This window comes from Sylvia atricapilla, chromosome 6, assembly GCF_009819655.1.
Source record: "Sylvia atricapilla isolate bSylAtr1 chromosome 6, bSylAtr1.pri, whole genome shotgun sequence".
Classification (NCBI taxonomy): Eukaryota; Metazoa; Chordata; class Aves; order Passeriformes; family Sylviidae; genus Sylvia; species Sylvia atricapilla.
Window position 1 is genome coordinate 15,335,465 of NC_089145.1, and position 23,274 is coordinate 15,358,738.

Sequence of the window (23,274 nt, forward strand, 5' to 3'; positions counted from 1 at the left end):
GAATGCTTAGTGTTCTAGCACTTGAGAGAAATGGATCATGGCCAGAGTGCAAAGATGCAGTCAATGTCTTTTATAGCTGCAGTCACACCTGAGATTATATATATATATATATAATATATATATATATGCACAGAGGAGCTAAATCAAACTATTTTATAATTGTAAAAATACCCAAGTACAAAATTTCATCATTTACATGCAGCAAAACTGTAGTTTATGAAAACTGATATCCTGTACTCAATAACATACAATGTTTCTGAGTAGTGGAAAAATCTATGCCACAGAACAAGAACTACTATTCTTCCATAACAATGCTTCTCTTCCAACATCTGATTTATTTGGTCCATTTATATTTCAAGTATTTAAGTACAGGACAAGGGTCATTACACAGTTCTTTCAATGCTGGCTAACAAAATGCAGATTGATTTTGGATTAAGTTTCTTTTGTGAAACAAGCATTCTACAAAAATAATTATTAGTGATATATATGGAATATTTGGATGTAATTTTCAAGAACCCTTAAGTCATTTTAGGAAGCCAATTGGATCCCAAGGGAATTGAGGTGTACAGCTCCAAATGCATCACTGAGAATCATATTTTAATTCAATTGATACACAAAGCAACTACAGTGCATCTATTGTGCTCTACTATGCAACACACAGCTCAATTAGAGTGCAAAATAAACTCATAATAACCTCCCCTCAAGTGGCTGCTGAGGGGAGAAAAAAAAAACTGTTCTGTATCTTTGAAAAAATATAATTGTAGCTCTTGTACAGTGTCTGGGATCCTCAGGTCACAGGAGACAGGACTACAGCCAAGACTTATTCCTGGCAAAGCTTAAGATCACTTTGAAAAGAAAACATTCTGCTCTTCTGGAAAAACAAACCAAACTACATTTGTTTTCAAATGACAGTGCCATGAATTCCTGAAAGGAAATTCAGATCTACGTTCACACTAATGACAAGAGCTCTCGCTCTAACTTGGCTTCAACTGCTGCAGAAATTTGACTTCTAAAAACCTTTAGGGCAAATTTTGCTCATTGCTTTCATCAGCTTTGCAAGCTTTGCATACTCACCAATGATTGAAATAGGCTTCCTAGCAAAACGAAGCCTTCCCCAAACTCCAACGTATTTACTGCGGCATCCTGCTGACCATAGCCGAACCACGTATTCTGTTCCAAAGAACACCACTAATACAATTTCCTAAAAGAAACACATGGGCAACTAGGTTAATTCTCTGCTCTAGAGATAACTTTCATCTCTTTTCAGAATGAATTAGAAAGCAATAAATAAAATGTAAAATATCAATAGCAATAAATAAAATGTATAATATCAACTATACCAAAAATGATCTGAAGTAAAATAGAAAAACCTGTAAGAGTAGAGAAAGAAAATATTAGGAGTAAATTGAAATACTTTGATTGCTTGCAGTTACTAAAACTGAAAACCATTCTGTGCAATTCACTTGGTCTAATTCAAACAAAAGGTTTCCTGGCTGAGCCAAAGAAAACAAGCAGAGGCTGTATTTAGAACATGAGCATTTTGCTAGTTTATTTCATTTCAGGAAGAGGTGTGCTTCATTTACCAGATCAGCTTAACTTCCCCCTTATTTTTACTTTCTCAGTCTTCCTTTAAGCTCACATGGATTGAAAAAACATTTCCAGTATCCATCATCAATATGTCAGTCTCCAGGTACACTGAAGACAAAGTGAGCTCTCTAACACACCTTTCCCATCCTCCTGTCAGCATTTAGGGACTTCAGCAAAAACAGAAATCTAGTCCTGAAGCACTGCTGGTACCAAGCTACTTATTAACTACTCATCTATATTAAGGTATGACTTTAGAAATGCCTCCAAGGTGACAGATGTCAAAACCACTTGATATTCTTGCTGATTGGACAGAGATATAATTTAGTCCTATTTGAAATATCACCAGTGTGCAGATAAACCTTGGTTTTCTACAGACTGGATAAGCACGGCATACCCAGCATAGTTTCCTTGAGTATCAGGGTGCTGCAATCTTTCCTTATTGGCCAACTCAATTAAGAAATGGCCACATCCTCCATCAGAGCCAATAACAAAATCTAATAATTGAAATGGTAAGAGTGGCTTGTGGTTGAAAACAAAACACATGGCATAAAGTAAGAGTGCAGCTGAGAAACCAGTCTCAAGATGTCAGGGTTACACAGGTTAGTGCAGATTAAGAGAATGAGCCCTTATTTCAAAGTGCAATTTCACATAAAGAGCAACTGCAGAGAACACAACAGGCTGCTGAACATTCTATCCAGCCCTCCCACGTGTCTGCAGGGTTCACTGCTGTTCTGCATAACAATCTGGCAAATGGGACTCAAGATGGTACCTAGGATAATTTTCTTAATTATGAAATATATGAAATATAAGAAAACATATGAAATAGCCAGGACACAACCCTAGTTTAATCAAGATGAATGGGAATCATTAACACTTTCAAAAATGCATGGGACATTGCCTGAATACTGAGCAAAATAATATGGCTGTATACAGTAAAAATAATGGGGAAAGGGTTAGGCATCAGCTGACTTTGCTATAATATTTGTGTGGCTCTAAAACATCTTGATGGCATAAAAACTGTTCATCTCAGGGCAAAAAAGTGTTAAAGTTCAGCCTTGTGACATTTCTAGCAAAGCTGGTAGAACATGAGCCAGGACTCTTTTCCTTAATTTCGATGTCTCATAATGTATATGCAAGATGTCAGATGTAGTAGAACAGTTATCACAAATGTTTATAGTCACTTGTATTCAAGGAAGGTTTTTAAGATATAATGGAACTATCCAGAGCATTGGTTGTAATGAACATAAAGCTCAGACCCTTCAACCCAGCCAAGAATCTCTTCCAGAGCTTCTTCTGAAAGGATCCACCAGAACCCACCACCATTTTTCTATTCTTTAAAACGGAACTATTACTAAATATCTTCCAACAAATTAAAGACATAATGAACATCATAAATTGAAAGAAAGAGCATCTGCACCAGATGCTTTAAGGAAAGCCTGTGTCTTATGACAGAAGCTTCAAATGCAATGACATTTTCCATTTAGGAAATGTCTAATGTCACTTATGAACCAAAACCAAATGGGAAAATTATGAGCTCTGCTTGACATGAGGTGCTGTGGAATTGTCACAGAAAATAGAGCACCAGGGGAAATCTTCTCTGATCAGATGATTATATTCCTTTCACAGACTCAATCAATAAACTCTAATATCCAAGTGCTCTTCGTTGCACAGAGGACTATCCATTTCCTTTCATCAGTACCATGGAGGAAATACCCTTTACAAAGGACAATTCCAACCACACAGGGAGCAAAAACTGTCCTTCACTGAAAACAGCTCATCTGAGGAAGGGATAGATGGTTTCACATCATGTGTGATACCACAGATAATACTGTTCAGACACGCCCAAAATGCAATTGCTAAAAGCAAAAGGAGGAAACAAGGTACCTTGGTAAGCAAAGAAAAACCCACGTTTTAGCACGATGGGACCACAAAGAGCACCGTGACCAGGGCCCTGGCAGGATCACAGCCCCAGTTTCACAGGAGGAAGGTAGGAAGAGAAAGCCGGGATTGTGCTCTAGAGGAGCGAGCGCTCCCCACGAAAGGGGATTTGCATGGGAGCGTATGTTCCCTAAAGCCCCTCCATGGTTCATTGGCTAACAGGCACACCGGCAAGTATGCAAATGGGGGCTGTCCCAAAGACAATGGGACAGACACGCACTCAATGGTTACTGTCACCCAGCTCTTTGCGTGACATGCAGACAAGCTCAGGGAACACTGATTGTCCTATAGACTCCGCTGACTGGAGGGAACGACCAGTCGGCTTACACCAAGACACATTTTTCACTCCTGACGTTTTGATAAAGGCTTATTGACCTAAATGAGACCCAAGTTATTCAGGGAACATCGGGGGTGAAAGTGCACAAGCTGTTCTTCATGGTCATACACAAAAACGCCAGGTATCCATTAGCAACTGGCAAATTCCCCCTCCCCTGCCCGTGGCTGTGTGACAGACAAAAGTGTTTTTAATATCTTGTGTTGCATAAATCTAATAAGTAGTCTCCTGGGGTGGGGGAGGCTGATGAATTTCTGTCTGTGCGCTCTTATATTAGTGGCCAGAAACTTGCAGGGGAAAAAAAAAAAAAAAAACCAAAAAACAAAAAAAACCCCCAAGTACATTAGAAAATTATGTTCTCCTGAGCTACTAAAACATTCCCTGTATTTTTCTGATTAACAGCCTAACATGAAATTTACATGCACTAGAAGAAAATAGCTGCTTGAAAAACACGAGTGAGCATGGGAATTAAAACTCAGCCGAGGAGTTTTCTTAGTTAAAATTACATACACACAAGAACTACACTGTGCAAGGACCCATTCAACCCAATGTAACTTAACAGCAATCTCCTTTCTGCAAGGTGAAAACAGAAATACAAGGTTGAGATTAAAAGGTTACATGGCATAAAGAGCCCTCTAAGATGTGGCAGTCATGAACATTCACACTACAGGCACACTGGGGCTGTCTCACTTCAGAAAAAAATACTTTTTTTCACTTTAGTGATTGATTTCTACATAGTACCCTCACTTCTGCCATCCTTCTTGTTTAGCCCAGGTACATGCATTGTGCGATTTTCGTGCCTTCTTGGCCACATAATCCCAGCACAGCCAAGTAAAACAAGGCACAACTTGTATGGCATCATCTGGCTACAGTATAGCTCTCACAATCCAATGAAGGAACTTAGGCAGGATCAATAAAAACACAGTTGTCCATGTATATCTGTGTAAAAACAAATACACCTGTGCTATCCACTAGTACAGTCTATACCTCCAGAGTTCTCAGGGTATTTTGCTAATAAATGCATCTTGAAAAGCCCTTCCTTTACTTCTTGATCTCTATTGGATTGAAAGAGCCACAGTCCTTTGATGAGGGGCCTCCAATACCTGCATTGTGAAATAAAGTACAGTAGCAACTCCAAAAGGAACTACAGGGTTCTAAAACTTAACTGAAAAAGATGTTTTTAAGCTATCAGATTAATAACTTGGGGGGGGGGGGGGGGCAGGGGAAACCACAAAAAAACTGACAAAAAATGGATCATGACACCAAAACAACAGCTGTTTAACAGATACAGAAATTGTCCCTGGAGGTTAAGAATGCATCTGTGCAGAGAATATATTGCCTGAGGCTATGCTTGTAGACCTCAAAACTGTAACTGGTCATGGAGCATCACAGACATTCAGTCAACCATTTCATCTGGAAGGGCTAGATGAGGTCATCCGAAATCTATTACAAACAAAAATTACTTTACTCCAGTGCACTCCATAAATGTAAAAGAGGTAAAACACATGTTCTAGGAGGGAGGAGGCAAAGCATGCCATTGTGTTATTCTGACTGGCTATAGAATACCCAAAACTGAAGACTGAATACAGTTTATTGTATCTCCCATAGAGGTGTGTGTCCCAAGAGGAAGGACAGATGACAGGCACAGGAAGACAAGAGGCATGGGTGAGGAGGACAGCTTTAGGACTCATAGGCACACACTTCTTGTACTGAAGAATTTCCTTCCATCTCAAAATTTCACTGGGAATACCATTTTTACCCACATCTGCTGTATCACAAGTTCTATCCCATTACCCTCATAGGAGAGATAAATCACATTATTCTCACAATTCTATCAAATCTGGCTTCAAGGATGACAAAATTCCCATGAATTTCTTAAAACAATGAAATAATCCCTCATGTAGTTTATATACAGCTTGCATGCCAACAAACCATTAGTTCAGCTGTAAGATTGCTGTGGCACTACTTGCACTGAAACCTTTTTTTTTAGCCAAGGCTATGGAATATTGCTGCTACAGAGCAGCAAGGTGGAACCTCTTCACAGTCTCACGCAGCAGTAGTGGAGCGAGGACATTGCCACAAGCTTTTTTCAGAACCATGACAAGCAGGAGCCAAGAGAGAGGACAACAGATACACTTTGCTGAGGCTAAAGTAAATTCACAAAGGGGACACTTGCCGTCAGTCAAGAGCTGTGTAGCTGGATTGGACAACAAACGGGCTAAGCATCTTAACGAGCAGGGATACAGCATCTCTCTGCTCCTCAGAGGTAGAAAAAAGCAGGAGCATGACTCTCATGCAGAGCAATCACACACTCTTACAACAGTCTGACTTAGAATAAATAAGCCTTAAAGATCACCCAGCTCCAAACCCTGTGCCATGGGCAGGGAACATTCCACTCGATCAGATGGCTCAAAGCCCCATTCAATCTGGCCTTGAACACTGCCAGGGATGGGGAATCCACAACTTCTCTGGGAAAACTCTTCCACTGTCTCACCATCCTCACAGTAAAGAATTTATTCCTAGTATCTGATCTAAACCTGTGCCTTTCAGTTTGAAACCATTCCCAGTTGTCCTGCCCTCCTGTAAAAAGCCCTCTCCAGCTTTCTTGTAGCCTCCTTCAGCTACTGGAAGGCGCTGTAGGGTCTTCCCAGAGCTTTCTCTTCTCCAGGCTGAACAATCCCACCTCCCAGTCTTGTCTTCACAGGATAGGTGCTCCAGCCCTCTGACCATCTTTGTGACAATAGGCTGCATTTACACTACCAGAAGGGCAGAGCACAAAACCCAAACACTAGAGCCTACGTGGTAATTCAGAGAAAGCTGGAGTCCCCTTCTCAGCACACTGTTCACCTGACACATCAGGGCTCACAAAATACTTCAGACAGCACTTCTGTATAGCCCGAGCAGGGTATGCAAATTAACAGCAGCAAAGGCAACTGTTTCTTCTAATCTCACCCACTTTGTATAGAGAGGCCCCTCTTTGTTCTATTGAGAAAGGCAGGATTTTTTTTCTGAAAGCTGTACTGTGCTTTCTAAGATACATAGAACAGCAAAATCAGACTGCCTAGGCAAGCACACAAAGACTCAATAAAGTAAAAATCCCAACTTGATGAAGTACAAAGGGCAAAAATAGAAAGACAAACGATTTCTCATATATATAAACACTTATTGAGTAACAGCAAGTCTCAAAAATGCTATTTAGGACTGGAGATTTTTTGCCCCCTACTTAACCTCCTCACTTCCAAAGAACTTGTAAATTACACCTTTTCAGAGGAAAACACATAATGCTTCATTTTAAAAAAATGTTTAAAGCCAACATGCTTGTTTGTTCCTTTCTTTTGAAAGATTGGTTTCATTTGCTAAAATCCTTTATCTAGCAAACTAGGCACCAAGTGATTGAAGTGGCTACAGAAAACCAAAAACACGGTGTCAGTTTTAGATTTCTACCTTCAGAGGCCCATAATTAATCCCAAGTTAATGGACATCATTAGAGCCCCCTTATTAATGTTTTGAATTAAGATGAAATGTTTCCATTAGTGTTCATGTTCTTAAAAAAAAGGGATGCTTACTAGGAGACAGAGCTAGAACAGCTGATTGTGATGAAGATTTTTTTATTTTCCCTTAATTGGTGCTGAGAGTACAGAACAATAGCACTGGGACCATTAAAGAATACTTCAGGCCTGCAATTTTGGGTTGAAATTTTTCCAAAGGCCCCAAGCAACTAAATCCTATTGAATTTCAATAGCAGTCGGGCACCAACCACTCCTTTAGGTGTATTTAAATTGCCTTCCGCCGATTCCCTTCGCCCTCTCCTCACCAGAGGTTTCAGCCAAACCCAAACGCTGGCAGCTGGAATTTTTCCACCAGCCCCAAAAGGCCTCAGATGCCAGTGGTGGAACTCTGCATGTGAAGGCTCTGTCTCGGAGCACAGCTGCCTTACAGCAACTTTCCACACCGTCACCCCTGCACCAGTCTCTTCATAATGCAGTTGTCTTTAGCTTTTGAACGTGGTTGCTGATGATACCCACCAGGAATCTGCAGATGTGAATTAAGCTGGGCTTGCACATTTATTTTATGGCACGTGTTTTAACGTGGAGCTCTCCCCCCATCACAAAGTATGCTCAAGAGGTAGACTTCAAACCCAAAGTATTTGGCAGGAGAGAGAAAGTGTCAGCATGTTAACCCTGACACAAAAATGATTAAAAATCCCTACTCCTTTCTGTTTATTTCATGAACCTCTTATTCAGGGCTTCATAAAAGTTTCTAGAAGAAATTCATTCAGGGCCCTTTCTTTCAAAGTGAAAAATGCTCTGGCTTCTACCCAGTGCAGCATATGCTTAATTTTATATCTTACTGAATTCAAAGAAACTATTCACCTACACTTCAGATGAAGCACACATAAACACAGTTCACAAATATGCAAACTCATTCATTAGTACACACAATATGCTAATTTTAGAGTAGAAGGAACTCCTACAGACTATTAAAAAAAAAAACCAGAGTAAGCCAAGCAAGTCTGTATTTCTGTCTTACAAAGAACTGTCATAATAACACTATTTACACAGTGGCTATTTTCCTTGATCTGAGCATTTTCATCCTGTCAAGTATCTTGTTGCATGCTTTTTATTAAACAACCTTTCTCACTCCTTTTTAAAAACACTACTTCATACCCGCCATGCCCTACACCAAGCAGCTCATAAGTCTTGCCTTTGCTCCAAAGCCAACATGGAATTTATTGAGGGACCTTAGGAAAAGACTGCACGCCTGTTGTTTTCCAGCTACAAAAGCCACTGTCTCTCAGCAAAGCATATTTCCTTTATACCCTTAGACAATCACTTTGCAAGACTACTCCATTCTAAGAGAAAATAAATATTGCACAGTATCTTTTATCTTTGTAAGCAGAGCCATACAAAAGGAAGATTTTGGCCATGATCTGCCTAGCTTAACTTGCAGTGGGCTCCACTGTGTACAGTCAAAAGGAAATCTAAGGGTAGATGCCATTTTTAAGACATAATGGTCAAGTTCTGGTCACCTGCTATAAAAATTGACAACAGCAACACCTGAAAGCTAGTGGTTTCACACAAAATGCACTGTTTTTTTCTTGTTTGAGGCCATATTGTAATAGCATCCAGGAAGCATCAACATGTTTTCAAACAGAAATTAGAAGGAGCATTGATAAAAAAAATATTTTTGTTCCAGTGGTTTTGAAAACCCACTACTCGCCACCCACACAAATACTTCAAGACAAGAAGCACCGTGGACAGAAGTATGGCTGGATATGCACAGAGACATCATGAGGATCCCACACCTAGATCCCATGATCTACACTTATTTATGGCCTATTGCAACAACTTGTGCCTGCAAAAGCAGATACAGAGTATGCTGAAGAGGAGTTCTTTCTGATGAAGTTTTAACTTCCTACCTCTCTTGAGCAGTCAAAACATCTCCCCAAGGCCAGCTCTCTCTCCAAGAAGTGAGTTATGGAATAGTTCTGTGTGTTAGCCTTGCTTCAGGATTCTCAGCTCTGGCCTTGTTGCTCTCTTCTATGTGGTTTTTGGGTTTATGGGACTCTTTTTGGGATGTGATGTAATTTCCCAAGTAAGAAGAGTGAGAGGTCACCAAAACCAGGACATTAATTCTCTATTTACTCACGATATCCTCTTCTTCTAGAAGCAGCATGTTTTCAAAATTCATCCTCCGAAACTTGAATTTCTGGCCTGAGCAGTGAACATGTTCTCCAATAGGAGTTGGAAAAGAAATAAATTTTAAGTGACTAACACTGGTTTCAACTTCCTCCAGATAAAAATAATCCAGGAAAAAAAAAAAAAAAAACTAATTTTTGTCTGGTCTGGCAGGACAAAGTTTCAGTAAAAAGACATCAAGTCCTGAAACAAAATCCTTTCACACACCTGGGTGACTGTCAGTCAGTTACCAGTATCAGGCTCAGCACTGATAAGGGTTCAAGTGCCATATTTCTGTTTGACATTCCCATAAACACAACCTGCTTTTGCCTCAACATACTTGAGCTCTCTCCCAGGCCTGCTCCAGGGAATACACATCATGCTCTTCCACACAGCTGCAAAAACAGTCACACACTAAACCTGCAGTCCAGGCACTTAATACTCCTCACATGAAAACATATGTGCTAGTTTAAGCTAATAAAAACCCTCTCAGATGCCATATGTACACAGCCCATTCAGTCAGCATTTTAAAGTTGCCTCTAAAATTTGTGAAGGAGGAGAGGGGAGTTATTTGACATGCAAAATAAACCTAACTGAAGGCAACAAAGTCAGCATTTTCAGCTAAGTGGCAAATACATTTCACATACTGAAGGCAAGTAGCTTCCTCCCGGTGCCAATTTCCTGTGCCCGTTCCAACCGGCGAGCACAGAACAGTTGTGGCTATCATTCAGTGCATCAGGATTAGAGCATTCCGAAATGGGAACTCAATTTATACCAACCAAAGCACATGACCAACGCTGTGCAAACTCTTTCCAAAGCTTTGATGGTGTTCCAAAGAGACCAAACTAAACTTACATTTGCAAAATGAAGATATAAGCCAGACCTCTCTGAAGTCGCATACCCCATTAACCAAGCTACCGTTATGTGTAAAGACTTATATTTTTACATGAATTCATGTTTCTATCAGTTTTGGGTCCAACATAAATAAATGGTGCAGAGGCAGGTCTTTGCAGAATTCAAAGTCACCAAAGGAGAACTGCAGCTCTATGTAACTCCCTTCACTCACTATCACCTTTCCTCTGCTCCCTTTACAAATAAAGGACAAGTGCACCATTCATTGCTGGAAGAAAAAAAAAAAATCTTTAAAAAGCCATGGCCTTCTCAGTAGCAGCTGGTCTGAGTTTCAAGACATCAAATACCTCAGGAAACTAATGGCCATTATATGGAATGAATTATTAAAACAAAACAAAACAAAACAAACAAACCACCAAGCTGATATTTGGCAGAATTCAGCAACACCGTACTCCAAAGCTCTTCGGAAAAGGGGAGACCTTGTAAAACCAATGCCTTGGACACATCAAGAATAAAGTCAAGACTGCACAATACCAAGCAAAAGTCCAAAAGCCATTTGAGCAAAAGAATCCTCTCTGCAAAGCAGTAGTTGAAGAGTTAAAAACCATTGCAACTTAAAGTAAGGGGCACAAAGAGCATGGTTTAGAGACAGACGAGCATCTTCTGTGCTGGAACACTGGGCAGTGAAGGTCAGACTTAGCACACTTTAAAATACACATTATTAGAAGAACCAAAGCATTGGTTATGCACTATAAAGGCATTAACATATCAGAACATCCAACTGGTAGCAGTAGAGCAGAACTTTGTATTATTGCACTCATTTTTCTAAAGCTTGAGGCATAGCTGCTCTTTATGTGAACTATACTTCCAGGTGATTCACTGAAGGATTTTTTGAGGAATAGTGGAATTTTCTAGGCCCTTCTCCCTGATCTGAGATTTACTGTTGCTTAAATTCATATTTAAAACAAACATATCTTTGTAAACCCACATTTTCCAAATAATTTTTCCCTAGTAAGTGATGAAACAAACATCAGTCTTACTCCACAGTTAGATGAATTCTGTTAATAATTATAAAACTTTTGTTCTTTTGGGGTTAGGATTTTTTTCTTAATGTCAAAAGATCATCCAGTGGTTTAGCCTATGCTTTCTCTGCATTTTTTAATGCTTACTCTTTTAAAAAATTGATTTTCGTATATCTGTCCTGCTTAAGCCTCTCAAGATTCCATTAGATGCAAGATGTGATATCAACAAAAAAAACTTTAAGTCTAATCTGGACACAAAAGGCCTTACTGACAAATCAGAGAGCCAAGATTACCCACTGGAACCAAAAATGCCCATCCCACACAAAAATATATGTGTCCAGCAACAATGGAACTACTGAAAACTCACACTTGTAGCAGTTGTCTTACAGAAGCAAGAGGTTATACTAAAGAAAGATGAGTCCTTGCTTTAAACATACCCAGTTACTAACTCACAATGCAAACCACCACTCTGTGTGAGTGGTAACTGAAACACATGACATTCTTCACATCACACCATTACTGAGAGGTGATAATGTTTTTTCCACCGTAAAAAATTCTTTTACAGCAATATTTTCTCAGTATGCAAAATAAATAATTACAGGCAAAGTTATTTTCTAAGACGAAGTGAGAGGAAAAAGAGTGGGCGTCCTGATGCACAGCCACCAAACACTGACACATGAACAGTGCATGTAAAGCTAAAACAGCTCTGCTAAAAATGACTTTAATGACAACCTCATGTTTCCCCTTTCCCCAATATATAACACACTCACACTTAACTTTGTCAATTGCTAGTACTTGTTCAGCGTTTAAATTCATAGCAATTACATTACACTAGAAAGGCCTTGTGTAAAATGTGCCTTTCCTCATCATCTGGATGGCCAAAGGAAACCTACCAGATACACAAAGTACTTTACAGCTATGTTCCATAACTGGGTATTTGAATGTTTATAAGCTATTGCACTTGGGGTAGCAAAGCTGATGACATGAATGCATGTTTTTAGTAAGCCCAACAATAATGCTTCCTCATTAGAAATCTGCTGTTAGCATGGTATGTAAGAGAATTCTATCATGTACCACATTATTTGTCCCAAATCGCACACTGATAAAGCCAGAAATGTTGTGCCTATTTAAACATCAAGCTTTATGGTGCTCTAAATGTGGTAGAAACTCTCTGGCAATCCTTTATGTGGTTTCACACCCTTTGAGTAACAGTTATGGGTATTTCATGCTATGAAGACATAGACTCTGTTCATCTTGGGTGCTAAATTACTCTAAAAACGCTAAGAAAGCCCTCTTTTTAGACACTTTGTGAATTAATTGCAGGCTCAAGGAATTGAATTCAATTACTTTTTAGCTTTAAAACGACAGCAAACAATGGTGGTGGTAGAATAAGCAATCAGTTCTCAGAGCAACACCAAGCAGTTACCACTGTGCAAACTCCTTGCACTGCTATGAGAAATCATCTTCGACTGTTTCAATGTTAAGAGTAACATTAAACATGGATTCTTTTTTTTTTTTTTTTTGACACAGAGAACAGGGTGAATAAGCTTAGGGAGGAGAAATCTATTGCAAACTGGAGGTATTTGTGTACTAACTGGCTACCGCGCTGATGTTTTCCACAGAAATTCCAGCCACATTAGCTTTGGCAGCAATTAAAGAGTACTTCTGGAATCCTTAAAAACATTCAAGGAGTTCCTTTTAACTTCACTTCATGCTCTGTGGTTCTTTCTACTCTTTAAAGCAGGGAAAGCAGGGCGCTTTTTTCAACCGTCAACTTGTTTTACTGTTAAAATAAATACAAAGATAATTCAGTCAGAACCCAGGCTCAAAGGAACCCCACTGAAGTATTTATTCCTCTTCGGGAGCTGAGAAGCTCTTCTTTTGCTCAGGTTGTACCTCTTTACTGCTGCTCAGTACATTGTGCAACTCTCCCTGTCAGCCAACACAATCATAGGACCCAATGATAAAGGAAGCTATTCAGAGTTTTGGCAGGAAGGATACTTCTGACATTTTGTTTTGGGATTAGACTTCAGTCTTGAGAGTTTAACACTAAGCTGCCCATGGTGCATACACAGATCTGATTTCTGACACCTCTTCACTCTATAACAATTTATTCTTGAATATCCCCATCCAAGCCAATGGGATGACCACCGAAGCAAGCTGCAATCTGTAACAGACAAGCACAGTTGAACCCATCTGTTGAAAAGGGAAGATCACACCCTTACACCACTTATATCCGAGTGCTGAGCCACATAATCCACAATTTGTGCTTCCTGAAAGGAAAACACAGAAAGAAATACCAGCATGTAGCCAGGCATCAGAAATGCAATTGAACCGTATTCCAAACACTAAAAACCTCTGCAATCTTTTGTGATGTGTTTTCAAGCATGTTCATCACTACAAAACAATTATACAAGCAACGGTAATATTTATACTAATTAACTAAATTAGCATTAACTGCCAGGCTAGAAAAGGACCTCATGGGGACTGCAAACTCCAAGTTCCTGAACAAGGTAAAAATGCATGCTTTTTCTCCAGTTAAGGGAGAGAAACAGGGATATACAAAGGAAAATCCATGTCAAATGTCCCAGGCACACTGAGAAGTAAGCAACTATGATTTCAGGAGTACTCGCCCTTTTCCAGGAAGGGACAGCACATATGACTGTCTTTACTACCTAACTAATAGCCAAAAGCTGCTAAAAACCCTAGTCATCCTAGAAGAACTGCTTTGAACTCAGCTTGAAGCAACAGTATAAAAAGCAGAGGAAGTTTACTGAGGAAATTTACTATCAGTTTGCGCTTGAGAGAGATGTTTGTGTGGGGTCTCTCTTTCTGGGCTGGTCTCCCTAGAGAGGTCCACGTCATTACCTCGTCTCCGGTTTCCCTCTCAAAACTCCCAAATCCATTACCTGATCTGGACAGATCAGAAGACCAGGCATGTCTGATGAGATTTAAACTTCCCAAAATGTTGTGAAAATAAGGAGCCCAGTGAAAAGAAATACCCTCTCTTTACCCTGAGAGGAAAGATTTCACGTTAATTACCATACTGACCGGAATTCCCTAATTTTTATCAACATCCAGCTTCAGGAAGACTTATTGAAAGTTTCAGCCAAAGCCATTTGGCTTCATAAGAACAAGCAAACAAAATGCAGAAAGGCAAACAACCATCTACCTCAAGACCCTCAAAGCACCCTTGCACCTTAAGTCCTTCTATAATAATATCATCACTTTTCTCTGATTAAGAGAAAATTTTTTCTTGTTGATTCCTGTAGCCAGAAATTTAAAGCTATGAAACCAAGAGATTTGGTTTTCAGTTTCACAGACAGTTCATTTGCCATGAATCTCAGTATGAAGTCCAGAGTGGAAAAGGAAAGGCTTCCTTCGTGCTGTCTTTACCACCACTCAGCCGCATGCAACTTCACATTGTTACGTGACTGTTTCCGGGTAGGAAATAAAAGCATTTGGGGAAAAAAAAATCTGACATCCACTTTCAATGGTTTAACTCCACAGGGAGATGTAACTCTTGGTTCATCAGAGCACGAGCTCAGCAGACAAAGACAACCAAAGAATGTTCATTCAATGAGTTACGTGCATTCATCAGGTAGTCAGTCACTTCTTGAATCAACTCAGATTGATTAAACTTCTTTCATTAACTGATTTCAGCTCATCTGGTTTATTAACATCTATATAACCCACCTGGGGCCCTTGAGCATCTGCTGCATTTGTCTGATTGGGGAAGCTCAGGCCCATTCTTTTATTACAACAATTTCTCAGATTTCTGTTAAGGCCTTTAGCTCTTTCTTAAGAACTATGGCAGCTAGCAGCTCTTATTCTCCATAAAATCATTTATTGCTGTTCCCCAACAGAACAGAACACACTTCTCTCATTCAACCCCACATGCTCAAACAGAAATCATGAGCAGGGCTTATCAAACACTGACAGCTCTGCTGGTCTTCCATAAACAGAGACATACGGTTCAGGCTCATGCCTGTCCACACATTTTCATTTTCTAGATCATGATGGTCACAACAACCCACTGAGCTCAAATATTTGTAACCAAGAGTAGGTGTCAGTAGAGGGTGTGTGTGGTGGAAGATTTCTTTGTGGATTTCTTTGTGCCCCACACAGTTAGGAAGCTCCTCTTGGGCCACTTTTCTGCATCCATTATTCTTCCAGGAAAGCTATCACCCACTATGAATCATTTATTGCCATATGAAAAATATGCAATCATGCTCTAATGTGCAAATGGAAAAAAAAAGCTTAACTCTTCAATTTCTTCCAAATTTCTGAGTGTTACAGAGATAGTGTGAGCTGATAAATTTTATGGTAAGCAGGAAAACAACAACAACCAACATACCCAACCACCATATCCTCAGTTTAGTCTCTTCCTATTGGATGCAGAATTTGTTCCACAAAAATCAGTTGGGAATTTTCCTGTCTTGTACGCAAGATTATGATCTGTAATTGGTTTCATTGATGTTAAATAGTTCAAGACTTTGACACATATTTAACAGTTACTTTGAGGTTTATTTGTAGCTGCATAACTGTTCAGAATATTCTTTTTGAAAATATGTAAGAGTTAATTGACCCAAGATTCTGCGAGTGGGAAGTGAACTTAATCTTTAGAGCACAGGCCTTAGTATGTTAACACAGACATTATCTCACACTATATAGAGCTTCCTTAAGATGAAAAGCTTAGAGGGCTCACTGTATAATAAGAAGAGCTCTTGTAAGCAGAAGAAATAAATATTTAGAAAGAGAAAGCCATCTTTGAATTCATAAAACCCACCCCACACTGAAGAATCACCTCATATTGGACAAAAACACCGCCACAGGGAAGAGCAGGAGGCGGGGTAATGAGCACAAGCAATAGCCTTCCTTACCGAAATACTTATCTTCAAGGAGTTAGATAATCTTTGACTTTCAAAACTGCTGAACCAGTTGCTTCTATTTCATGTTCAGCATCATACTATTAAACCAAGTCAAAAGTTTCTGTGGTTACTATCAGATGAAATGAGCTAATTTCCCCAGAGAATTGGCTACACTGACCAGATGTCTTCAGCCAGCTACTCCCCAGATCCAGCAGGAGCAGCACATGCAATGCCTGCTCTGTTACTATGGAGACAGGTTTTCCCATCCACTCCGCAGCAGGGCTTATAGTAGCTACCAGCTGTTGTCTGGACTTGTACTCCATCGGGAGAGACTGAGGAAAGAAAGTGGGAGACGTAGGGCTGAGCTTCTCCCAGCCCCAGACCTCATAAACTTTAACTGCAGCCTCCAGCCACCCTCAATCTTCCCAGCCGCTGCTTGGGCTCGTTGCTATTGTTTAAAGCCGCCTCTGGGGCTTCCTCTCCTGGTTTTTGCAGCCTTGGAATGGGTCAGGGGCAGCCCACAGCTGATGGCTGCAGCGTGCTCAATTGCTGGGCTGCGAACTTAAGGATTCCCCAACACACGCTTCCAGCCCGACATTCCCATCAGAATGGTTTATGAGCTTAAATATAAATCTCCAGCAGAAACCCATTTCAGGTTCCTGACATTATTCTCGCTCCATACTTTCAAAGAAAAACTCTGTGGATTAATGGCTCCCTATCCATCCTGCAAGGCTGGTTAATGCCTTCAATCCCCATTGCTTTTTAACTCCTGTGGAACTTTAATCCTTCTCTGACCACGCTGATGGGCTGCAGAGAAACAACGCTGGTCAGGATTTTCATTCTTACATTTTCTTTTTGAATGCAGCCAAGTTCAAATGTCTAATTATAACATTGCAGAGTTAATGATCAATTTAACAAAGGCTTTAGAGTATCTTTGAAGTCATAACAACAAGCCAAAGGGGGGTTTAAAACGTTAACTGCGCAGGGAGCCTACCTAGAGAGCTTTCTTAGGATTATCTCTCTCACTTAACAAAGTTGAGTCATTTCAGAATACTTCAGCAACCCCACGGCTCGATCCGGTTGCCACATAGCACAGAGCTCCAGCTCGTGTTTATTTTATAGCTCTGAGCAGCACCAATCATTACCCTATTAATTCAAGCATGTTTAATTCAACGTCCTTCAACTACTCAGTCATGCCTATTTGTAACTCTTAAGCAACTCCAGAAAGGTACAGCTTGTCACCACATTTATACCTAACAGGCGCTAATCGCTGGAGTTGGATATACAATGTAAGTAGGGTATATATAAGGACAGTCAGAAGTGATATGCGCTGAAACACTTGATATGCAGCCTCTGCTGCCTTGGCTGGAGGCATGCTTTTCTCCACTTATTGCACAGGCTGAATCTGCCTTCAGATGTACATGACTCCTGCTGATGTCAGTGTGCTATAAATACACATCAGAGGACGCACTCCGACCTGTTTACTTTTTAATCTGACATATGTAGGCACTCATATTTTGTATATGTTACGCACCGCTGCCGTGCTGAATCAGCACATCCAGAAATAACAACGAGGGCACGCTCAGCCTACAGCGGGCCAGAGAGAGCAGCCAGTCTCATCCTCGCCTTCCTGCCACAGCATCACCAGCTACATTCTGCAGAGGGCTTTTTGTGTCCCCACTTCAGGTATCAGACAAGGGTGAAGCTAAAAGACATTAACCTGCCGTAAGGGTTAAGTGAAGAGTTAGGATAATGAAGAAATTACAGATGAAGGGGCAGCCATTCCTGGTGCTCCAAGATAAGCTGAGGGAGGAAAACAACTCAAAAATCTCAGGCTACCCACAAGATCCCTACCAACATTTTCTGTTGCATTCTGCTGAAGAACAGGGCTGGACACGTTCCCTATCTTAAAGTACAAGTGAGGAAAATGTCTCTCATTTTTGCTGTGGACAGTTTGTAGTGCTGGGCACTCCAAGAAGAGCATTTCAGAAGTTTAACCAATCAATGTAACAGCCACCCTGTGGCTTCTGCTGAGGGACAGGGCTGTAATGAAGAACTTGAAGGCATGTACAGACTTATATGTGGGGCTTTATTAATCAAAAACATTCACACATCTTTCTTTCTTAGTGCTGCAGTTACAGACACAATGGTGACACGCGGGATGAGTAAAAGCAGAAAAACTACATCAGGAAAAGTCAGTGTTTCCTCCCCTAAATCAGGTGGTGCAATCAGATTTCCTTTCAGATCTCCTGGGAGATTACATTTTATTGCTTTCTTCATTTAAACCCAATTTCCCTAGACCTTATCTACACGGCAATTTCCACTTCATGGTGAGTTTGTTCATTACATTCAGGTAGCTGCCCCCACAGCCCTGCCATAGCAAAGGATTATGGATGCTTGAGACTAAAGATCACTTAAGCTCTGACAAAACATAAAGCAATAAAGAAAGGAAAGCAGTCAGTCTGCGTGACACTAGAAAAGGCTTCCAACAAATCCCCAAGTGCATCACTGCTGGCACTACACCTTGAAGCTGGCTTCCCATTTTGGGAGGGGTTTTCAATGAAACTCCAAAGGCTAGTCTTCCCAGAGATGATCAAGTCATTTCTATTCCACGAAAGCAAAGGGACAATTGTTTTTGTTCTATTTCTGTTTCTATTTCAATTTTGCTAGAAAAATCACACGATGAAATGACATTTGGACACTACATCACAACTATCCTTCTTTCAAGGTGCGCAACACAGACATTGTACTGCAGTGGCAGTACAGAACTGTGTATATTTAATAAAATACATCTACATCCAACAAAGGAGAATGAGCTATCATGCTTTATCATGCGTTGAAAGCACAATACTTATTTTAAATGAGAAAAACAAGCAAGTTCATCAGCTCTCCTTAAGACATTTAGGACCCTGAAATCAGGGGGTGCATAACACGGCTCTACATTTTTAGTAGTATTTTACTGATATAGTTACACAACAGCTATAAATAAACATTATATCCTGAGAAAAAGTCTTCACTTTGAAATATTTCAGGGGTTTAGGAAGTCCTATCCTATCTTCCAAACTGATAAGCACTATGAGCAAAATTTGCACGTCTGTGAAAAAAACTGGATTCCTTTAAGCCTAAACTGTCAGAGAGATGGTGGTGACAAGACATATGTCAACTGACACTTACGTACATCAGAAAGATTCACCCATGCTTTTTAGAGATTTTAGAAGCTTGTGTTTCATTTCAGAAATACAATTAGGGCCTGCATTTTTTCCACCTCACTTTCTGCTCTCAGCTGGAACCCCCATGGCTCCATCCATAAATCTGTGCAGGAGAGGGGCATCTGCAAAAAACACACTGAGGCCCTACCTTTGACATCTCAACCTCAGGTTAGATGGCGTGTGCTCATACTTGAGCTTCAAGCAAAAGCAGCACTCAGGTTCCTGAAAGCTATGAAGTACAAATGTGAAAAAAAAAAAAAAAAAAAAAAAAAAAAAAAAAAAAAAAAAAAAAAAAAAAAAAAACCACGAAGTCACACCAAGAAAGAGTTTTGCTGTACTATAGTGAGGTAAATGCACTGATTTTCTGCCAGGTCCAACAGCAGGGGTAAAAGAAAAGAGTGTATGCCAACACTTCATAGGCCACAGAATTCTCATTCTATTGCATGAAGTTAATCTGAGACCAACAAATGTTCAAACCAATGACTCAGACTGTCAACAGCTGCAGAAGCCAAGGAGGCACTGCAGGCGACTGTCTCCCACCTCTTATGGGAACAAATCATGCCCAGGAGATGAGCATGTGAATTTTTGGCTCCACTGATAGTCAACAGAAAGCATCTCATAGATTCTGGTTCAACAGTTTATCTTCCAGAAAAAAATCACCACAGTGCAAATCAGCACCTTACAATCCCTTCATACATTTATACAGCTCAGATGTCAAACACCCAAAAAATTCTGAGACATTCTCCATTTTTAGGCATTATGTTTTGTGGTGCAATGCATATTTAAAAGCTACTACTTCTAACTTTTCACTTTTTGTGCCAATTCATCAGGTAGTTTGTATCTAGCAGATCATAGCTTTAAGTTTTTGGCACAGGAAAGCTCCTTAACATATTTATATGATGGCAAAGGTCTCTACGTGTTTAAAATCAACAGTTATGTCTTTCTCTGTCCAAAAGGCACCCTGTTTTCAATAACAATCACTGCAGACCTTACAACTGTAGTAGAAGTGACAAGCAACACGACAGAATCTCACAAATATTAGCAGGACAGCCTGCAGTTTGAAGCTCTTTCAGTCTTCACTATTTTAAATCTTTAATATTTTTAATATTTATTATAAAAGACTCTTTGAAGTCTTTAATATTCCCCTGCAGAAGGTTGCGGTGTACAGGAGCTCCAGACACTAGAAACACTTCCCAAAGCTGAAATCCCTGTCCAAACAGGAATAAGTAGCTAGGTTCAAGATACGTACAAAAGGTTAGGCAACGTCATCATTTCTCGTCAACTTTTCATTAAAGTGAGTGTTTGGTTATGTACCTAAATGATGTATTTATTGCCAAATGTGTTTTTAAATGCACTTACTAAAAGACATACATGTTGCACTACTATAATTCTTGATTAATCACCAGTTTCTAAAACATGCATATAACCGAAAATCCACCTGTTTTGATTCATCTAATGCCACACACTACAGCAAGACAGAAATGAAACATGTTATTTAAAGCTTTCTGTAACAGTACATTTGTCAACAATACTTGATCAAAGCATTTGCTTTGACTGTGCCATATTTGTTTAACTACTACTGCTTATTTTAGCCCATATAAAGACTTCTGAAGAACATAACCTCAGTAGATGCCAGAAGAATGTGGCTTTTAAACATAACCTTACATTCAAAGAGCAAAATCAAGCTCTAACAACATAAGCAAGCAAAATACTCTCATGTAAACAAACCTTTCCTGTGATTTTTTTTTCTTTTTTGAAAGATTTAGTGGCAAAACCAAGATCTAAGTATTTTCCTTATAAATAATTCAGAAGACAGTAGAAAAACTCATGCATGGTTGTTGCTGTTTGGCAAAAGCTATTTGAATACACTTAAAATTTTTGCTTTAGTATTTTATCACCAGAAAAATGAAGCATTTCACATCAGAGTAGGTTTTGCTGCCTTCTGTGCGGCTTGTTTACTCGAGGCCAAGTCTTTTAACAGGGGTTGGTTTGGTGTTTAATCTGGTGTGTTTATCTGTTTACCAGAATCACATTCTCACACTTCAAGGTGTTTTCTAACTTTATGACATAACCTATAGGGGTGGTTTGACCCTGGCTGGACACCAGGTGTCCACCAAAGCCACTCTATCATTTTCCTCCTCAGCTGGGCAGGAGAGAGAAAATATAAGGCTCAGAGGTCAAGGTAAGGACAGAGAGACATTGATCACCAGCTACTGTCTTGGGCAAAACAGATTCCACTTGGAGGAATTTGTTTAATTTCTTACCAATCAAATTAGACCAAGATAATGAGAAATAAAACCAAATCTTGAAACACTTTCCAGTTACCCCTCCCTTCTTCCAAGGCTGAACTTCACTTTCAAATTCTCTGCCTCCTGCCTGCCAAAGGGGCAGGGGAACCCCGGGAATGGGGGTAATGACCAGTTCATCACATTGTTTCTGTCCTTTTATTTATTTTATAGAAAGACAAAAACAGAGTTCTTTACTCTGAATTAGCAGTAATGCTGCACTGAATCAGACAAAATCAACAGTTCTGTGAATTACAAAGGTCCACAAAAGGCCACAACTTTACTTCAATTGCACTGAAAAATACAACCAGTAGGTACCAAACCTGGATTTAAAAACCCATCCCATGAGAGTAGGGAATAAGCACCTGGAGCTCACCATTTATATTGCAAGTGAAACCTTTGTATCTACTAAACTTAACAACAGCGCAGTATTGACATTTTGGGCTTACAAATGCATTTTCAGGACTGATCCAGACCACATATACTCATGGTGCAGCAGGCAGGGAGGTTTATAACAAAATGAGCTAAAAAATACAACAAAAAAGCTAAAAATGCTACTTTCCATCTGACTTCAAGGTTTGTCATGTTTCACAGGGCTTCCATTGCTAATAATAAACCTGTCCCTGCCAGCAGTGTTAATTACACCAGATGAACACAGACTTTACTGCACAGGACCACTGAAGGTTTCAAAGTCTGAATGGTGCTCCAAATATCAGGTGATGACCATCGCACATGAGACCTTCAGGGACATTTCCTGACCCACAGAGGCAGTCACCTGTTAAGGCTCATGAGGGCCACCTCTCTTAAACCTGCATCAATCTCACTCTTAGTACCAATCCAAGCAGCAGCACTACAGGGAGGGAAATCAAAATGAATACAACCCACCATTCTTCAAAGCAAATCCTGAAAGAAAGCTTCATGTAGTTTTTCCAGATCCCATCCACTAGCAGTGTTATTTCTCCTTTGGAGTAATATTAAAATGAAGTTTTGTACAATTCCACCTCACATGCAGAAGTGGCAGTCAAGGAGTCAAAAGCAAGCTCACAAATATTTTTGCTTCTTCCAAAAAAAAAAAAAAAAAAAAAAAAAAAAAAAAAAAAAAAAAAAATCTCCCCAAACCAGACTGCTAAGAGCAAAGGTCTTTGCAAACATAGCAAATGCCTTTGGCTACTTACAACACAATGTTTATTTTACTTCAAAGATTTTTAGACTGAATTACCTTAAAGCAAAAAGTGCAAGAAAAATATCTTAGTCTCCTTTTCTTTCCCAAACTCTTTAAACATGCCAGTTGGTCTAGACCTAGATATCACAGGCTAACATAAATAAGTGCATCTTTCATGAAATTTATTCCACTAACAGGAGTTATACCACTAGACAGATGCAGCAGCTATGTTTTAAACATTCTGGAACCCCTTTTCACCCCTGTTTCCGTTTCCCCACACCTTCCTTTTGATCTGGCCCCTCCCTAGGAGTCAGTCATCTTCCCTGGGGGAGGAAG

General features: G+C 39.8%; 1 protein-coding gene across 2 annotated transcripts in view; it reads right to left on the minus strand.

Annotated features, from left to right (window-relative positions):
- The window catches only part of KCNQ1 (potassium voltage-gated channel subfamily Q member 1), a 330,886-nt gene that overhangs the window by 251,269 nt on the left and 56,343 nt on the right, over positions 1–23,274 (minus strand). For both annotated transcript variants that reach the window (XM_066320893.1, XM_066320892.1), the window contains exon 3: positions 1,075–1,201. In XM_066320893.1, coding sequence (XP_066176990.1) covers positions 1,075–1,201 — 127 coding nt within the window. The remainder of the gene's footprint in view (positions 1–1,074; positions 1,202–23,274) is intronic.